Here is a 17967-nt window from a genome sequence, read left to right as displayed (position 1 = left end):
TAACAGGAGAAAGGACTAACTGTTGAAATTGGATCTGCAATTTCCTACCCAAATGAATGCATCTGCGTGCCACGGCACGTGGCCTGCTTAGGTGAGAGTCCCACCCAGGCCAGCATCAGGACTCACTGGGCACCCCATGAGGGCAGGAGAACAGACACACAGGGTCAGGGGATGGGGTGTGCGGGGTGGCCACAGTGAGGAGCAGTTGTATGGGGATCTTCGAATCTCATTTATCCAGAGGCTTGGCAAAGTAAGATTTTGGTTATGGACGTGTGTGTGTGTGTGTGTGTGTGTGTGTGTATATATATATATTCTATGTCAATCACTGCTTTTCAGTGAACCAGAGTATAAAACAATAACCTAAACACAGGAATAGCTTGTATGGTCCCAAAGGCATTTCAGTTCCTGCAGAACCTCAGAGTTGACATCACACATATCATTTCTGATCATTCCAGGGAAAAGGTCCAAATGCTTGTGCCTGCTTTCAGTCCTCTTTAGTCCTGAAGCAATGGGCATGGTGCCTGGGGCCAATGAGTGTTTCAAGAGTTGATGAAAATGTTTGAGACCTCAAAAAACTTACTGGCTCTAAAATATGAAAAGAAAACTACAAAATCAAAATTTATTGTGGTAATTAAATTTCTACAAAGTGTAACATCTTGTCAAGTTCATTAATTGTTAAATTTTGTCTTCATGAAAATGTTATTACTTTTGAAAACAATTGGTAGGTTAGATTTTTTTCACTTCCCAAGAATTCCTGAACATGCTTGATGTTTACTGAGAAATTAGATCCAACCATAAATTAATTGAGTTACTCTTAGCCAAATAATTTTAAAAGCAAAAGTATTAAATCCTTTCAAAATTGTTCCAGTAAAAATTATATTAAATGTGTGAGGTAGGTCATTTCAATGCATGTGGTACAGCCTGAGGCCTCTCAAATAAGAGCTCTTAGGGCCCAGAAAGGGCTTATAAAGGTCCTGTTTCTGCTCGTTTGACCCCAGGAGAAACAGACATTGTAGCGCTGCTTCCCAGAGGCCACTGTCCGAAGCACTGCACCACTCTTAGGTTTCCACCAGCGCCGTTGGGCAGGAGGAGAAACAGCGACTTTAAAGACATTTTTAAAAAGAGTTTGGAAGGGGCTTTGGTGGTCCCACTGTGTGCAGAGGTGAGCAGCTCACCTTGGCTCCCTGGGGGCAGTGGCCAGTTGCACCCAAGGCTTCCTGGGTGAGGGAGGTCTCTGATGTAGAGGTGGGCAGTGCCCCAAGTTTCCGCAGGCACACTAATGAGAGTGACCGTGGCTCTGTCAGAGACTGTGGTGCTGTCCTGCAGGCATATCGTGGAAGAAGTTATCAGACCCATGACTGTAGTCCACAGATACTGGACAGGTAGCAGTCCCTGGTTAATTGGCCAGCCTATTAACCCTTTCCAGAGAATGAATCAGCTTCGTTGGTTTCTTCTTCAAGAACCTACATCGGCTTTCATGGGTGACTTTTAATCTTCCAAATGCTCACGAACTCTTCGTGTACTCTTTTCTATAGTTTTACTGGGGCTTGACCACAAGCCAGTTGTATGTAATTTCTAGTATACATGCTTTTTCTTTTCCTGAAAACAGGACATTTGTCTGGCACCAAGCCTTGTCTTCATGATTTCTTGACTATCACTGGCACTGGTTCTGAGAGCACTGCAAGGCCCTTACCTTCCTCATCACCTCCTTCAGGAAGCCTTCCCCAACCCCAGGAAAGCTACTTAATCCTTTTCAGGGTTCCCAAAATGCTTTGTATATGTATCTCTACTGGAATAAAATAAGAATGGTGATGATCATATACCTAGAGCCTTTCATGTGCCAGGTGCTTTGCACACTGTTTGATTTCATCCTCGTAAGGCCCTGCACCTGCGAGAAAGCCAAGGCTCAAGAGGATCGCATGGCTGGAAAGTGGAGGATCTGGGATTAGAACTCAGGTTCACCTTCTGTGCTACAGTTATCACACCACATTAGGATTGGTGGGGATCTGCGTCCCCGTAAGACTGTGGGCTCCTTTCAGGCCGGAGCCCTTGCAGGCTCACTCCATGAGTCCCTGCATGCTCTGTGTGCCTCCCTCCATCTTTCAACCCTCCATCCTTCACCCTCCATCCTTTACCATCCTGAGCTGCATCCCCTTTGCTACCTTCATTCTGTGCTTTCCAGCTGAGAACCAATAATAATAAATCCATCTGGAAACAGAGACCCCACAACAGATGATAATCCACATCCAGACCAAACCCTGGCCAAGGAAACCTGCTTTGTGGGAAAGTCTGGACAGTTTGTAGTAGTCTGTCTGCACATTATGCCTGGGATGGTGCCAGATGAGTAGATTTTTTGTTCATTTGGACCCTACTCTAGACATACCATCTAAGATACTTAATTTCATCATTTAGGAGCTATTGTATTTATAATTTAAACAAATTCTCTTAGCAAGGTTTTTCTCTGTATGTACAGTAGTTTTGACTTACTATATTCAAAAATATCAGGAAAAAGTAGCTTATTTTTTTTAAAAGCAAAGGATCACATAAATAGTCCAGGCCCTGTAGCTGCATAGGCTCATCTTGAGATACAAGATGAGGACCATCAGGCTGATTTTCAGCATAATCTTTGACCAGATTCATGCCAGGGAGAGCCGAAGTTGAGGCAGTGGTGATGCGGGGATAGTAGGAAAGATCATCTCCAGTGTTCCCATCAAGAGGTCTCTGCTGCCTGCATCCTTCGCTGATGTGGGCATAAACCACTGAAAGTATATACTTCATTACTTTTATAAGACTGAACCTAGTCCATTTCCTGATGCTATAACAGAATAGCACAGACTGGGTAATTTATAAAGAAAGGAAGTTTATTTGGCTCACAGTTATGGAGGCTGAGAAGTCCAGGAGCATGGTGCCAGCATTTGTATGAGGCTAACTTAATACTACTTTATTTTTTTTATGGGGGTGGGGGCGGGGGGGACAGCATCTCAGGATTAGTACTATACAGGTTCACCGCAGCAATCCATTTGTATGACCATTTAGCTGGCCACAGATGCCTGATCTCTAGGGTTTTCTAGATTTCTTTCAGTTTGCCAAGTACCAATCTTGGGATTTTCAGGCATCAAGATCCCAGACCATGAGATTTTTTTTTTTTTAACAGTAACAAGTTGATAGTTTATCTCCTATGACTGTAAATACCCTGAGCATTTAGCCAAGTGTCATCTTTGGAAAACTGCCTGAGGAATGGAGGGGTAGCTTTCCATCACACTCAAAAGGCTCTTTGTGATCAGTTCCCAAAGGTACCAGAAGAAGAGGAAGAGAAAGCAAAGCAGTAAGGGAGCTGGCCCTCCTGGAACCATCATCCAGGTGGGCCATCTTCCTAGAGTAGATTTTGTTTAGGAAGAAGCTAGCAACGAATGCTCTTTGAGAAATCACTGGATTATGTAGTTTGTGCGAAATTTGGAATCTTATTTTGTTTAACAAAAACTTTTAGAATAAAAGAAAATATTATACAGTGGAAACAGCACATGCTCTGAAGGCAGGAGTCCTGGGTGGGCTTTTCCCTCAGCCCCTGTGACCTTGAAGGCTGAGTCAGAATGGGCAGAGTCACCCTCACTCACCACCATCACCACACACACCCTGTGCTTCTCCACCTCTCTGCAATGCTTGGGCCTGGACACCCAGCCTGCTGGAGCTGACCCAGCCACGCATGGGTTGACACCTTTTCACCTGGTTGCTTGTTTGACCTCCAGAAAGAATGGGAGCTACAACATCATATATTGCTCTGTTTTAAAACATACCGTTGTGCTGGGGAACCACAGTCATGTACATATTTCCTACCTTATAGGGTGGAATGAAATACAGGTGGAAAATCTATCTAGGAAAACACTCTTGTTCAAGTTGTCCATGCCATCCTAGCCATAGCCCATCTGTTGTGAGATGGGGTGGCTTCCACGTGTGCACTGTTGTCACTGAAGCAATGTGGGGGCCTCCTAATGTGGCCCCAAGGGAAGGTCATGTCTACTGACATTTATATAGTCAGGGCTAACATTTAAAGAAATCAAAGCTTCACACTTAGCTGTATGTTGAAAGACTTAGCTATACACTGAAATGCTGAGTAGAAGGAACCCCAGAGGATATGTCCAGATTGGATAAAAGTTAAAAAGTAGACTTCAGTTGGGTCCATTTGCTGGGAGTCGGGTGCACATTGTGCTTTCTGCTGGAAAGCTCGGCTGGTTCCTGCTGGGCCTGGGGACGGGGAGCGCGATGGTGGTGGGTTGGTAGCAACAGTGTTTTGTGTTATCAGAACCATGAGCATTCTAATAACAAATCTACCACCTCTGTTCCCAGAGCTCATTTTAAGGAACTGTTTGGAACATGGCACCAGGAAGTAGAGAGAGAAGGTCAGGAAGTAGAGATAGAAGGTCGGTTCCCTGTGGCAGCTGGGGCCAAGTCAAGCATTCACGGGGTGATTTTTACACCAGTTCCCCTCCAGCCTTCCCGTGGAAATATGCAATATCCAGAGTAGTTAAGACACACTTTGGTTTGAGTCTTGGCCAACCCACTTACTAGCTGTGTACCCTTGGCTAAGTTACTTAACCTCTGTGAACCTCAATATCCTGCAAGTTACAAGTCCCAGGATCGATCTCTGCTCTGCCACCAGCAGGCTCTGTTACAGGAAGGCCGTGCTAGGGGATCTGAGAGGCCCCTAACAGTTCCAGTATTTCATGGTTTTATGGCCCCTTCTTCTTCACTCATTGAGAAATAAACTGAACTGGTTGTATTCTGTTTCTCAGGAGAGAAAACAGCTAAAAGTGCTCACTCCTTTTGGTCGTTAAAGATTAGTTTCTGACAAAGCCCGTCTGTGGCAGCTGCTGTTGGCACTGTCGTTTCCTCCCTGATCAGTCTCTGGGATGGGCACTGCGCAGGGGGGCTGGCACATGTGTGGCTCCGCCTTGGGTGGTCTGAGAAACAGTACCAGAACCCAGGTGCCTGCTCTATCCTTTGCCTCTTAGAGAATGACCGCTGTAGCCTTCCTCTTTAATAGCAGCAGCAGGATACATGGGGCAGAGGACCACAGACAGGGCCATTTGGCCCAGGCCTCATCACAGCACCATCCTAACTAAAATGCCTTCGGGTCTGGCCAGACCTGAGAGACACAGGACAAAGCCCAGGTCAGGGGGCAGGGAAGCCAGGAGCTGCCTGTGCCTCCTCACTCAGGCTCTCAGCAGGCCATTCTGACCTGGGGCCACCCTGTTACTGTCTCAGTAAGGCTGGGAACAGGCTTGTGAGTACAGCTTCAGATAAGCAACCATGGCTCCCTTGGGAAGGGCATGCTGTGGGCAGACAAAGAAGAAAAGAGCGCATGGCTCCGAGGTTGCTGAGTGAAAGATTTGGAAGCTGCCAAGGCTCGGGAGCAAAGGTGTTTAATTGCAAAGGTGTTTCTGGCCGAGTGGTGTCCCTGAGAACAAAGGATCTGTTGGATGAGAGCACAGAAGAGTGTTTTGTCTTCCGGGATCAGAACCTGCTCCAAGCCCTCTGAACAGACCTGATAAGAATGTTCTCTGCTGACTGGATGCCCTGACTGTTCCGTGCAGAGAGACCATCTGTGTTTTCCTCCCAGTTTAGTCCTCAACACCAGGAGAGGGCAGGGCCGTCCCCCAGCTGCTGTCTTCCTGGGCTCTGTCTACCCATTCAGCTTCCACAGCTAGGCACTCAATCCCAGCTGGCAGTGCCTTGTGTGGGAGCTCAGTGGTGAGATGGGTCACAAGAAATCTACTAGTAATGAGCAAGTACCAACATTTGGGGATCCTTGCGTAACAAAAAAGGATAAATTCTAATGCATTCAAGTTATCTCTGTGATGAAATCACTGCCATTCCCTCCCATGACAGCATGCTTTCGTAAGTGGGAGAAAAAAGATGGGTGAGTGCAGGACCCTTGGATACACACAGCCCACGCTGGATTGTGAACACAAAGAAGCAGGAGATTGAACCATCTGTGGTGCCAGGAGTGGAACGGTGCCCCTGGGCCCTTGCAAAGACTCATCTCCATCAGAGATCCACTAGTCACTTGGGTTCCCAACTCCCAGGTCTGCCTGGTAAAATCTTACAAATCCTTCAAGATGCAACAAAGAAGTGCCACCTCTATCTAACTTCTCCCTTCCCTCTAGGCAGAATTAGTCATGCCACCTTACTGTCCCCCAGGGCACTTAGCACACCAGGGTATCACCACAGTGATCAGACAGCCCAGTTTTCACTGCATTCCTGATTTTAGAAATTTTGGCCTTGACAGATACTCCCTCTCAGAGAAATCTGTTGTCAGATCTGATGTGCTGATTTTCGGGACTAGAAATCATGGGCATTGGATGGATCCCAGATGCATTCATGCACCTGCCACCTCCCCCAGACTGAGCTCCTGGAGGTCAGGGACCATAGTTGTCACCTGCTTCCCCAAGTCTAGTGCTGTGACCAGCATGCAGTAGGGGCTCAGCAAATGTTGGCTGCACTACATGACATAATGTTTCATGCTTGATTGTATTGTATCCACAGCATAACACTGTGAGGTTATGACCCTTGTCCCCATTTTACAGAGGAGAAAATTGAGGCTCAGAAGAGTTAAAACTTTCTCGTGAGGGAACAGCTAACCAAGGGGAAGAGCATGGATGCAAACCCAAGTCTTTATTCCTATACTATGTATCTACCAGCTTAGTTCAAGCCCGGGAATGTCCTGAAATGTTTTGAGTTAGAAACCAGAGACACTTAGGCAGAGGAGAGGCCAGAGGAGACTTGTTGAGTAACCACTGAGTCCAGCCTGTCTCCAGTCAGGGTTATAACAACATTCAGCTGGGCCTTTGGTGCCCAAGGGCACGTTTTACCCTCTTGATATTCTATCAAGACAAATTAACACACCCTGCCCTCTCTTTCAGAGCTTCTGATTTAAAGCAGACACGTGTACAGATGGAACGCCAGAGCTAAAAAAGGGACTGACTGTTTATTTCAGTCTCCTTGTTTTAAGATGAAAAGACCTAGATCAAAGGAGACTTGTAGTTTACTGTGGACCCAACATTGTGCTAAACATGTTTTTTTGCAATATTTCATTTCCTAAAGTGACAGGCACTATTTTAATCTATCCTCAATTAACAGATGAGGAAGCCGAGCCTCAGAAGGACAAAGTGACTTGCCTAATGTCCCAGAGCTAATCAGTGGAGGAATCTGGATTTGAATCCAGGCCAGTCTCCTCCAAAGCGCCTGCCCTCAACCCTGCAGCCAGGCCAGGTCCTTCCTTTTAGGTGCTGCAGTGGATGTTCACCTTGCATTTAACTCACCTCCCCTGCCCCATCTGAAAACAATGCTGCCCTTGTCCTCTGCCCTGGCCACCCTCCTGCAGTCAGGTTCAGCCCCTCTTTGGAATTAGCAAGAAGCTGCTATTCCCAGTACTGGAGGTTATTTTTAAAAGTGTGAAATAAGTGTAAAGCAGGATATTTTCAGTAAAAATCTCTCCCTGCTTATACAATGAAGTGGGACCGAAAGCACTGACTTGGAGCAGATACATGGTTCATGTTTGCAGAGATGAATCTAGTTCTCATGTGGCAGCCCACTGGGAAGGCTCAGGCGTTCCGGATGAACAAGGCGTTGAGCTTCAGAGGACTGGATGTGTGCTGACATTCTGAGAGGGAAGCCTCTGGCCTGCTTCTTCCAGAAATGAGGATTCCTAGAGTCCTAGAGCCTAGAGGAGTCAGCCGGATATTTAAAGTGAAAAGACCTGAATGCAAATCTAGCCTGAACACCCTAAGCCTATTAGCAAGTTACTCATCCTGTCCGTAAGGAGCTCCAGGAGTTAATTATGTAACATACATGGAAATGTCCAGTGCCAGTATCTTGGGTAAGCTTTAAAACCTGCCAGCAACCCCATTCCTCCCCCATAACGGTATTTTGAGAATGGCTGTATTTTAAGATGAAATGTGTATGTAAGAGCATATGGAAGCATCATTGAAAATTCTAGACAGCAGCAGACTCTAGGAAGTGTGTGGGCTTTAGGAAGGACTCCTTCCCATGCCCAGCCCCTACAATGCATTTATCATATTCTTAACGTGGGTAATACTTTCTTTTCTTTTGGCCCATTGTTTATTTGGTGAGCATTTACAGAGGGCCAGCCCCGTGCCAGGCACAGTGCATGAGCTGCAGGAGAGACCTTCTCTTCTATCTGCCAACACACGGGATCGCATGCAGAGCCTAGAAAACTACAGGCCTTGGGTTCTTTCCTGCCGGAAACCAGAGAATGTTTGCCCTGTTCTGAAACTCCATTTCTTGGTAATGCCTTTGAGGATCCATCTAAGGAATGTGGTCCCCCCCCCTCACCCCACTGGCTCCAGCAGCTCGGCCCAAGGGATTGCTGGGGGATTGTGCACGTCTTTGGCCTGGCTTCAACAGGCCGTGGCTTTTCCCCCATTTGTGGTCACAGCCAAGGGAAGCCTGGTGCCTGGCTCTGAGACCCACATGGAACACGATCCCAGAAGGACTTACCCGATGGCTTGTCTGTGGAGGATGGGAGGCTGGTGAGAGTGGGCATAGTGGGCAGAGGGGGTGGCAGCACCTTCAGGTTCTGGTCACTCTGGATCTCGTTGGTAGAGATCTGGTTGATGATGCGGTTGTAGGTGGGTGGCTGGTAGACCCGGGGCGGGGCAGCGGGAGGTGGCTGGGGGACGGGCCTGGCTGCGGGCACCCTCTGGCAGTGCTCCTCAAGCTGTGCGATGATCTCCGATTGGTTGTGGGCTAGTGTGGCCAGGTGCTGGTACTTGTGCTCCAGGTCCTTGTACTTGCTGGCCAGCTGCAGCATGTCGGCTGTCTGGTTCAGGATCCTGTTCTCCAGCTGGGAGAGCTCCAACGCATTGTCCCGCTTGCGGATGATCTCATGCAGGAGCTGCATGTAGAGCTGCGTGACCCGCGAGTTCATGTTGCGGCTCTCCTTGCGCAGCAGCTTCACCTCGCTCACAATGCCGCCGTCCACCTCCACCAGCTGCTGCAGCGTCTCTATCTGCCGCTTCTGCTTGAGCAGCTCATTGTTGAGCAGCTCTAGCTCCTGTTTATGCACTCGGTTCTCCAGAAGCACCTCAGGCTCCTTGGAGTTGACGCAGATGGCACCTGTGACCCGCTGCTGGGGCACAATGAAGGTGTAGGTGCACTTGTCCTGGGACTCGCCCGCCCGCTTGTACCTGTTTAGGTAAATGAACTCTCTTGGCGAGCCCTCCTCAGCGCCCTCAAAACCATCCTCCTGGCCTGCAGCAGCTCCCATGGCAGCCAGCAGTCCGAGCCACCAGCATGTCACGCACAGTGGCCTCATGGTCCTTGCAAAATGGTGGTTATTCTTTGTGAATAGAATCTATGAAAGCCTGAAAGTAAACAGAGGGGAGAATCAGTGACGGTCCCACCACTGTCAGTGCCCTGTGCTGTCAGTGATCCCAGCCTTCTTGCCAGGCAGGCAGAGCTTTCCAAAAACTCAGCTTCAGGATGCTGGGTTATATTCTCTTGAAGTCAGAGAACAGGCAGCCATTCTGGAAGCAAGAGGAGACAGGCAGGCTCCAGCAGAGGTAGAAGGGAAGAGGGAGGGTCTCAGAGCATCTAAAGGCAGGAGGCCCTGGCCCTGCTACTTCCAGAGCCAGCTCCAACGCCCGCAGCCACCTTGCTGAACTACTGGCCTAGAGCCTGAGAACCGTATCCAAGCAGCTTCAAGCTGGGAAGGGGAGGCAGAGGAAGGGTTTTCTGATCTCCCTCCTCTGCTACCTTAGGCCTCTCAGACTGTTAAGTCTACCTATTCTATACTTTCACACCCCCTGAACTTTCCCCTTGTAATACCTATCACAGCAGTGCTGAATAGCAGTTCTGTTTGATCTTCTCTGTTGGATTCTAACTCCATGAGGGCACGTCCTGTGTCTGATTCAACCCTGTATTCCCAGGATGTTGCACTTTGGGCAAATATTTGATAAATGAATGAATCGTTTGACATGTTATGGAATACATTCAGGTATTAGTGGACAATGTCAGTGGAAGGATGCGTCCAGTTACGTGGCTCTGGTCACTGTGTTAGCTAAGCTACAGAGCCAAAACAGGAACAAACAATCAAGTTCTTCTGAATCCAAATATTTGGAACAGCCAGTGACAGCAGAGTCCTGACCACTGCGACGTGATTCAGTTAGAAGAGAGCAGAACGCAGAATGTGTCTCTAGTTTTGCTTCACTTCTGTTCTTGGACCATTCATCCCTTCGCCAGATGTTCATTGAACACCTGTGATGTGCTGGACAGCATGCTGGTGGCTAGGGATACAGCTACCAACAGGATGGAGCCAGCCCCTGCCCTCATGGGGCTTTCATGTCATTATGCCGTTCCCAAATGCCGGAAAGCACAACTATCACATGCTGTAAAGGGGTATTACAGGGAATTGACCTAATCGGAGGGTCAGGAATGCTTCCCTGAGAAAGTGCCCTTTACACTGACCCTTGAGGAATGAGTAGGAGTTAAATGGGCCAAGAGGGAGGGGAGGACATGTGCTAGATCCCTCCCCTTGCCCACTCGAGGGCCTTGCTCCAGCAGTCCTCACCATCTCCCCAACATCATCGTGGTTTTCCTACAATCGTACTGTTATTTTTCTCAACTTGAAGAAAACCCTCTCTTGACCTCATATCCCTTCTGCAGCTGTTGTCGCATTTCTCTGCTCCCCTTTTCAGCAAAGCCTCCAAAGAGTTGCCTGCACTCACCATTTCCAGAAAGTTCCTCTCTTCCTGGTCTCTCTTGAGCCCACCCTCATCAGGCTTTGCCTCCTCCCCTTCATTCTAGGTTGCTCTAAACAGGATCACCAGTGGCCTCTGTTTGCCAGATGGAAGGGCTAGTTTTTTTTTTTTTTTTTTTTTTTTTGAGACGGAGTCTCGCTCTGTCGCCGGGGCTGGAGTGCAGTGGCCGGATCTCAGCTCACTGCAAGCTCCGCCTCCCAGGTTTACACCATTCTCCTGCCTCAGCCTCCCGAGTAGCTGGGACTACAGGCACCCGCCACCTCGCCCGGCTAGTTTTTTGTATTTTTTAGTAGAGACGGGGTTTCACCGTGTTAGCCAGGATGGTCTCGATCTCCTGACCTCGTGATCCGCCCGTCTTGGCCTCCCAAAGTGCTGGGATTACAGGCTTGAGCCACCGCGCCTGGCCGGAAGGGCTAGTTCTTGATCCTCATTAATATTTTCCCTCTCACACTGTGGAATACAGTTGGGCTCCCTTCTTGACCTTCTTTCCTGAACGCCACCCTGCCTCCTGTCTTGCTGGCTGTTCCTCCTCAGAGCCTGTGCTGGTTCATCCATCCTCATATTCCTGTCCTTTCTCTTACTGTTGAGGGGGACCTAAAACTCAGTCCTCAGAATTTTCTTTACCTTAGTGACCTCATCCAGAGGTCAGGTTGGTGATCACCCTCAAGTACTGATTACTTCGTGTTTATTTCTGGAACTCTCCCCTGGACTCTAGACTCATACATACAGCTGCTGCTTTGACATTTCCACTTGACTATCTGCTAGGTATCTCAACTCATCCAGAAATGAACTCGTTTTTCCCCATACCTCCAACCCAACCTGTTCATCCCCGTTTTTCCTGTGTTAGTAAATGTCCACTCTAGTTGCTCTGGCCAAAAGCCTTGAAGTCATCCTAGACGCCTTTCTTCCTTTCATACCCCACATCTAATTCACCGCCAAATTACAATGCCAGAAATATTCTCAGAGTCCTGTGTCTCCCCACCTCCCTGCCACCAACCTGGTGCAACCCACCTGTGCCATTCACCTGGACTCTTGCAGTAATTTCCTAACTAGCTTCCCTGCCCCGGCCTTGTTCATCCTACCTTCTGTCCTCAACTTGGTAGCCAAAGTGGTCCTTTTTAAAAAGTCAAACGGGGTCACTCCTCTATTCAAAACCCCCAGTGGCTCACCATCTTGGAGGAAAAGCTAGTGGGTCTCCAAGGCACTCTATGATTTGGCCCCCACTTCCTCCCTGGTCTCGTCTGTGACCCCTCTCCCCTTCAATCATCTCCTCCAGCCACTTGGTTGGCCTTTTGGTTGTCCCTTGAGTGCTCTAAGCACATTTGGGACTCAGGGCCTTTATACTTGCTGGTCCCAGCCCCGTTCTTCATTGTTCCCTCACCTCTTTCAGTCTTTGCTGAAATATCACCTTCTCAGTTAGACCATCCCTGCTGATTGAAGATTGTGACCTCACCACATTCCCCCTGCAGTGTCCTTATCACCATCAGATACAGGCTGTCTCCCTGCCCCATTCCCTTGAATGCAAACTCCATGAGGGTAGGGGGTGTTTGTGTTGGTCACCGCCCCATGTGCAGGGCCTACCACGTGGCCTGAAATACATAGGAGCTCAATAAATATTTGTTGATGGAATGACAAGACATGCCTGCCAACAGATGCTGAGCAGCTGGGAGTGCTGGAAAGAGGGATAGACTGGGGCGGGGATCCCATGGACAAGTGACTGCCTGAGGAGGTCAGAGCTGTGCAGAGGAGGGCCTACGTATGTATTTGTTAGTAACATCCATTGACCGAGGTCCACTATATACCTGACCGTGTACTAAACATTTTGCAAGTGTTTTCCACTTTCCCATATTCTTATAATCTCCTTTTAAGGTAGATACTGTTGCTGTTTACATTTTATAGATGAGGAAACTGAGACTCAATGAGGCTGAGTGACTTGCCCGAAATCAGAAAGCTAGAAGGTGGCAGAACCAGGGCTCAACAACCCTGGTCTGATGGATTCGAACCCGCTAACTCTGAACGATGACACAGACATGTATTTAATCTGGATGTTAGCATCACTACTTTCTGATTTCACATTAATCTATGCTAAAATAACAAGTATGACACAGGACTTACAGATTTTGTCCTCCCTGAACCCCTTTGGGGGCTTCTCCAATGAGGACCCTGCGTCTGGGCTCCACCTTGTACCAGCCAGTGAGCAGTTACAAGAGACCCTGTGCTCTCTGGGGCCCTGCTGAGCTGTTTTCCACTTAAATGACAAAGCCCAAGCGTGATTCCTGTGGCCTGCTCAGGCCTCTCTGAGGCCAGGCAGAGAAAGGTGTGCGGGAGCTTCTGGTTTGGGCTCTGCTAGGAGGTGGGGCTGCAGTGACGTCAGTGGAAACCCAGCTGAGTTTGGAAGTGTTTGCCTGGTTTCCAACAGTGCTTTGGCTGCCCCTGTGCTAGTGGCCACACCCACCCCAGAACAATGGGGAGGAGCCGCCCCGGACCCTGGGCTAGGGCACGTCTGCAGGGCCACCGCCTTCTTCAGGCTGCTTACCTGAGGCAGTGGGTGACAAACACCTCTCTGTGCCCATGTGGGCGCGGGGCTCCACTGTGGCCAAGAAACTGCCAGAGGCCCAGGAGGCAACCTGGCTGCAAGGCAAGGCTGGTTTCCAAACCTTCCTGGACCTCCAGATTTGAGAGGGCTACACTATTTATGGTTGAGTTCTATCCTCTCCCAAACATGGGCTCTCACGGCTCCCTGGCAGAGTTCTTGCCATTGCACTTGGGACCTAAAAGGCCGAGTTTCTTCTGTGAAATGGGGTGATCCAACCCACCTTGCACACTAGGTGAGCAGCATGGAAGCACATCAGAAGCAGGAGATTGGAATAATGTGTTAGCATTACGATAGCAGGAACAACAAAGCTGAAGCAAAACCAGCAACAGTAAGGATGCTGAGCATAGGCCAGGCAGCGTGCCAAGCACTCACACCATCTCCTCGACTAAGCCTTGCACAGGGCTTTAGGGCTTCCAGGCCCTTCACATCCACATTCTCTCATTTAATCATTGCAACACTCAGAGTGACTTATTAGTGTTATGCCCATTTCTAGGCTAAGGAAACTGAAGCTCAGAAAGGTGTGGGGGTAGCTGACTTGAGGTCACGTTGCTAGCAGTGGGACCTCTTGAAACTGTGTTGATTCTGAGTCCTGTTATACCTCTGTGGGGCCTGAGCTTAGTGGGGTGACTCGGAACTGATTGGATTACAGGAATGAAGGGAGGGAACAGGGCACTGTGCTGGGCGCCTGACATACTTTGTCCCAGGTAATCCAGTGGGTTGTTACTCACCCCGGGTTTATCAACGGAGACATTGCAACCCGGACAGGCTTGGTGACTTGCCCAAGAACACAGCAGATAACAGCCAAAGCTGCCTGAGCCTAGGACCTGGGTCAGCCTGATACCAAGGGCCATGCTCTTTGGGCTTCTCTTTGAGCCTCAGAGTCATTTATTTTCCTTGGAGTCCAAGACTCCAACCCCAATTCCTCCCTTCCCCCCAGCAGTTTTTTGCCAGTTTGGCGGTTCTTAATGGGCAGTAATAAGTTTGTTTACTTTTGCTCTCTTGATATTTATTCAACTAATTGCATCTTAAGGGAAAAAACACCCCCCGCCCCAACCCCGGCATTCCAGCCATCTTAGGACTGGAGAAGAACTCAACTCCATCAAAATGATGCTCCTCACTTTTTTCCTGTGTCCAACAAAGAAAAGCAAATCCAACTGTTTTCCTTGGCTTCAGAATTAAAATAAAAACGATTCTTAAAATTGCTTTTCCACATTGTATTGTGAGGAGTTTCCATCACGCACAGGTTTTCCTTCCCCACAAGTGAGGCTGGTGTGACTGTGCCACGTGACAGCCTTTGCACACGGGGAGGCAGCCTCTCCAGGCCTTGGGTCCCACCCAGTCTCCGGTGGGCTGCCTCTGAGTGTCGCCGCTTGGCCTGATGTGGTGGGGCCACACATCATGTGTCCACATCCCTCTCACCACTGTGGTGCTACAGCCCAAGCAAGGAGCAGCTTTGTGGGAACAGCTGTCATTTTTTTTTTTTTTTTTGAAACGAGTCTTGCTCTGTCGCCCAGGCTGGAGTGCAGTGGTGCGATTTCAGCTCACTGCAAGCTCCGCCTCCCGGATTCAAGGGATTCTCCTGCCTCAGCCTCTCAGGTAGCTGGGACTATAGGCACCCACCAGCACGCCCGGCTAATTGTTTTGTATTTTTAGTAGAGATGGGGTTTCACCGTGTTAGCCAGGATGGTCTCGATCTCCTGACCCTGTGATCTGCCCACCTCGACCTCCCAAAGTGCTGGGATTACAGGCGTGAGCCACCATGCCTGGCCGAAGAGCTGTCATTTTCATAAGATGGAGCTGTGTATTCTGCCCTGTAGCAGAAGCTGCTGGCCTGGGATCCTCTTTTGAGTTCACCCCAAAGGTTAGAAATGAGAAAAGTTCCAGTAATAAAAAGAATAACAACAACTACTTGTCACTATGGCTCAAGCACTTTATATGCATTATCTCACTTAATCCTCCCAACAGCCCTTGGAAGGTGGCCTGTTATTTGAGGGCCGCCATGCATGGTGGCCCCACTTGTGCCCTGTGTAACTTAAGGGGGCACAACTCACATTCATAGTCTTTATGTTTTTTATATTTATATTGCAGCAGTTTTCTAATGCCCACAAAGATGCTTTTAAGGCTAACAGCAAAGCTGACGTTTATCCCTATTTGCAGTTGAGGAAACTCTTGAGATTTGAGGATCGTGAGTCATTTGCCCAAATCACAAATTACTAAGTAGCAGAGCCACTAACAGACCCCAGAATAACCCCCAAAGATACCGTACTATAAATAAAGAGAAACCAAAGTGCCAAAGTGACAGGAAACCCAAAAGAGATTGTTCTCTGACCCTCTAGGCAGGAGGACGACAGGAGTGCTCTTGCCATTCTTAGGCCTGCAAATCCCGGAGAAGCCTCCAAATTAAATCCGGATCTCAGGAGTTGTTTCATCATCAGTCCAGGTTGTAGTCCTGCCTGGAGGACTTACAGAACCAGCCCCTTACCACCCGCCCTCCCGTCAGCACTGCCCATTGGTCTGTGATCACAGATGAAGGCCAATTATGGGTCCCCGCCAGAAGAGGCATCCCAGCACTGCAGGAGGCTGGAGAAGCAGGCCTCTGCCAAGACAGTCAGGGAATCTGGAACTGCCAGCTGGCCCCTGAAGTCAGGGTTCTGGGAAGCTAGAAGCCTGAGCTGTGCTTGAGTGAGTCTGGTGGACCTGAGCAGGAATCAAGTTTGTGAACCTATCATCAGGACAGAAGACAGATGAAAACATCAACATTAGCTAGCAGGTGTTCCTACTAAAGCTGTTGAAATGTATGATGTGCTGGTAGGGAGGTATCCAAACCAATTGGTAATCCAGGATGTGGGAAGGATCCAGATGAAGGAAAAGGCCCAGCTGATCACGTGACCGGTAGTATTGTAATAATGGCTGTCATTTGTTTGCTGTGAACTTGGGTGCCCACCTGCACTCTATCTCACTGGCTCTTAATAGCTCTATGAGTAGGGGACCATACCTCCTGGTTGGCCCCGGTTGAGGTCTGTTGTCTTACGTAATTATTATTATTGAGATGGAGTTTCACTCTCATCACCCAGGCTGGAGTGCAGTGGGGCAATCTCGGCTCACTGCAACCTCTGCCTCCCTGTTTCAAGCAGTTCTGCCTCAGCCTCCTGAGCAGCTAGGATTGTCACCGCGCTTGGCTAATTTTTGTATTTTTAGCAGAGACGGGGTTTTGCCACACTGGCCAGGCTGGTCGCGGTCTTATGTAATTATTAATAGTACCCCCTTTTCACTCTCAATATTGTCCTGACTGAGCAACAAACTATATGGTCCCATTACCTAGGAGAAAGGCATTATGTCTGCATTTGGCAGTAGAGGAAACCCAGGTCTAGAAAGGTTAGGTCTCTTGTTCAAGGTCACGTGGAAGTAAATATCAAAACTGGGATTTAGCTGTCAACTGCTAGGTCCAAACCCTGACTTGCATCAAGATTGTCTCTTCAACCAGTATGAATAAAAGGTGCTTGCTTGTTTAATGGCTGAGATGCAGCTTTCATCTTACTCACTATTGACTAAGTAGAAATAGTTTTCAGGTCAGCACAAGGGTGTGTTTTGTTGAATGTTGGAAAGAGCTGCTTGATCATGCGAGTGGTAATTACGACCCCAAAATGGGTATCTGGGATGAGCCGTGACACCCTCACCTTGGAGAACCTGGTGAAAGGACTGTGCATCGTTTGTCCTGGATGATTCACCATCAGCCTGGAGGCCAGGGAGGGCATAACCAGATCCCCAACTGCCCTCCCCTCCCAGCTGAGGATGCTATGAATCGTTCCCTACCAGAAGGCACCCGGGGAGTCTGGAGCCAATTCCCAAACCCTTCTAGTTCAGCTTTCATACAACCATTGATCTGTTATCATTTATCTATTATCCATCTAGCCCTCCATCACCCACCCATTTAGCCTTCCCATCCAGCCAGCCATTGTGTATTGCTACTACCTGGTCATGGGTGATGGGAGTCAGGAGTCAGAGAAGCAGGGTAAGAGATTTGCCTGGAGGAGTAGCATTGGGGGTTTGAATCTGCCTGGTGCTTTGGGTTCCTGTGCTCCTGCCATTGGTGAGTTGCTGGCTCCAGGAGCAGTTCATGGAGGAGGCGGGTTATGGTCACACCATGAGATCATAGAGTAGAGGGGGATGTGGTTAGGGAGTGGGGGAGCTGGTTGCCTTTGCCAGGGGGACAAGGACACTGCTGTTACTTTTTCACAGTGCATTATTTGGGAACCATTTTGAGATTCCCCCAAAGTCTGTGCACCGAGCCCTCTGTGCCAGGAGCCTCGGCCAACAGAACAGAGGCGGGGAAGAGTCTGCAGAAGCCATTTCAGAGTCCAGCTTCTGAGTTGGCTGCTGCGTTTCCGGCAGCGCCTAGTGTGCTCTGGAGCCCTACAACTGGGAAAGCCCTAGACAAGAGGGAGAAGTCAAGGGCTGGGTGGACAGCACTGCCCCAGGGTGGCTTTCTTGGGAAATCCAGGCCTTGCCTAGAGCTGCTTTTCTGGGTCTGGCTGAGAAGTTGGCACCAGGGCCACCGTGGCTGTTTGGATGGACTTGTTCCTCAAACACTGG

General features: G+C 49.0%; 2 protein-coding genes across 7 annotated transcripts in view; one reads left to right on the top strand and one right to left on the bottom strand.

Annotated features, from left to right (window-relative positions):
- RALGPS1 (Ral GEF with PH domain and SH3 binding motif 1) overlaps positions 1–17967 on the top strand; it is a 265288-nt gene that overhangs the window by 136998 nt on the left and 110323 nt on the right. The gene's annotated exons all lie outside the window — the stretch shown is intronic.
- Positions 1–17967, bottom strand: part of ANGPTL2 (angiopoietin-like 2) — a 35955-nt gene that overhangs the window by 11660 nt on the left and 6328 nt on the right. Inside the window, exon 2 of the mRNA XM_011988480.1 lies at positions 8518–9383. Within this exon, the coding sequence (XP_011843870.1) occupies positions 8518–9334 (817 nt within the window). The 5' untranslated portion in view covers positions 9335–9383. The remainder of the gene's footprint in view (positions 1–8517; positions 9384–17967) is intronic.

The sequence above is a fragment of the Mandrillus leucophaeus genome, unplaced genomic scaffold (genome assembly GCF_000951045.1).
Source record: "Mandrillus leucophaeus isolate KB7577 unplaced genomic scaffold, Mleu.le_1.0 Scaffold109, whole genome shotgun sequence".
Lineage (NCBI taxonomy): Eukaryota > Metazoa > Chordata > Mammalia > Primates > Cercopithecidae > Mandrillus > Mandrillus leucophaeus.
This window is presented reverse-complemented; position numbering and strand designations above follow the sequence as displayed.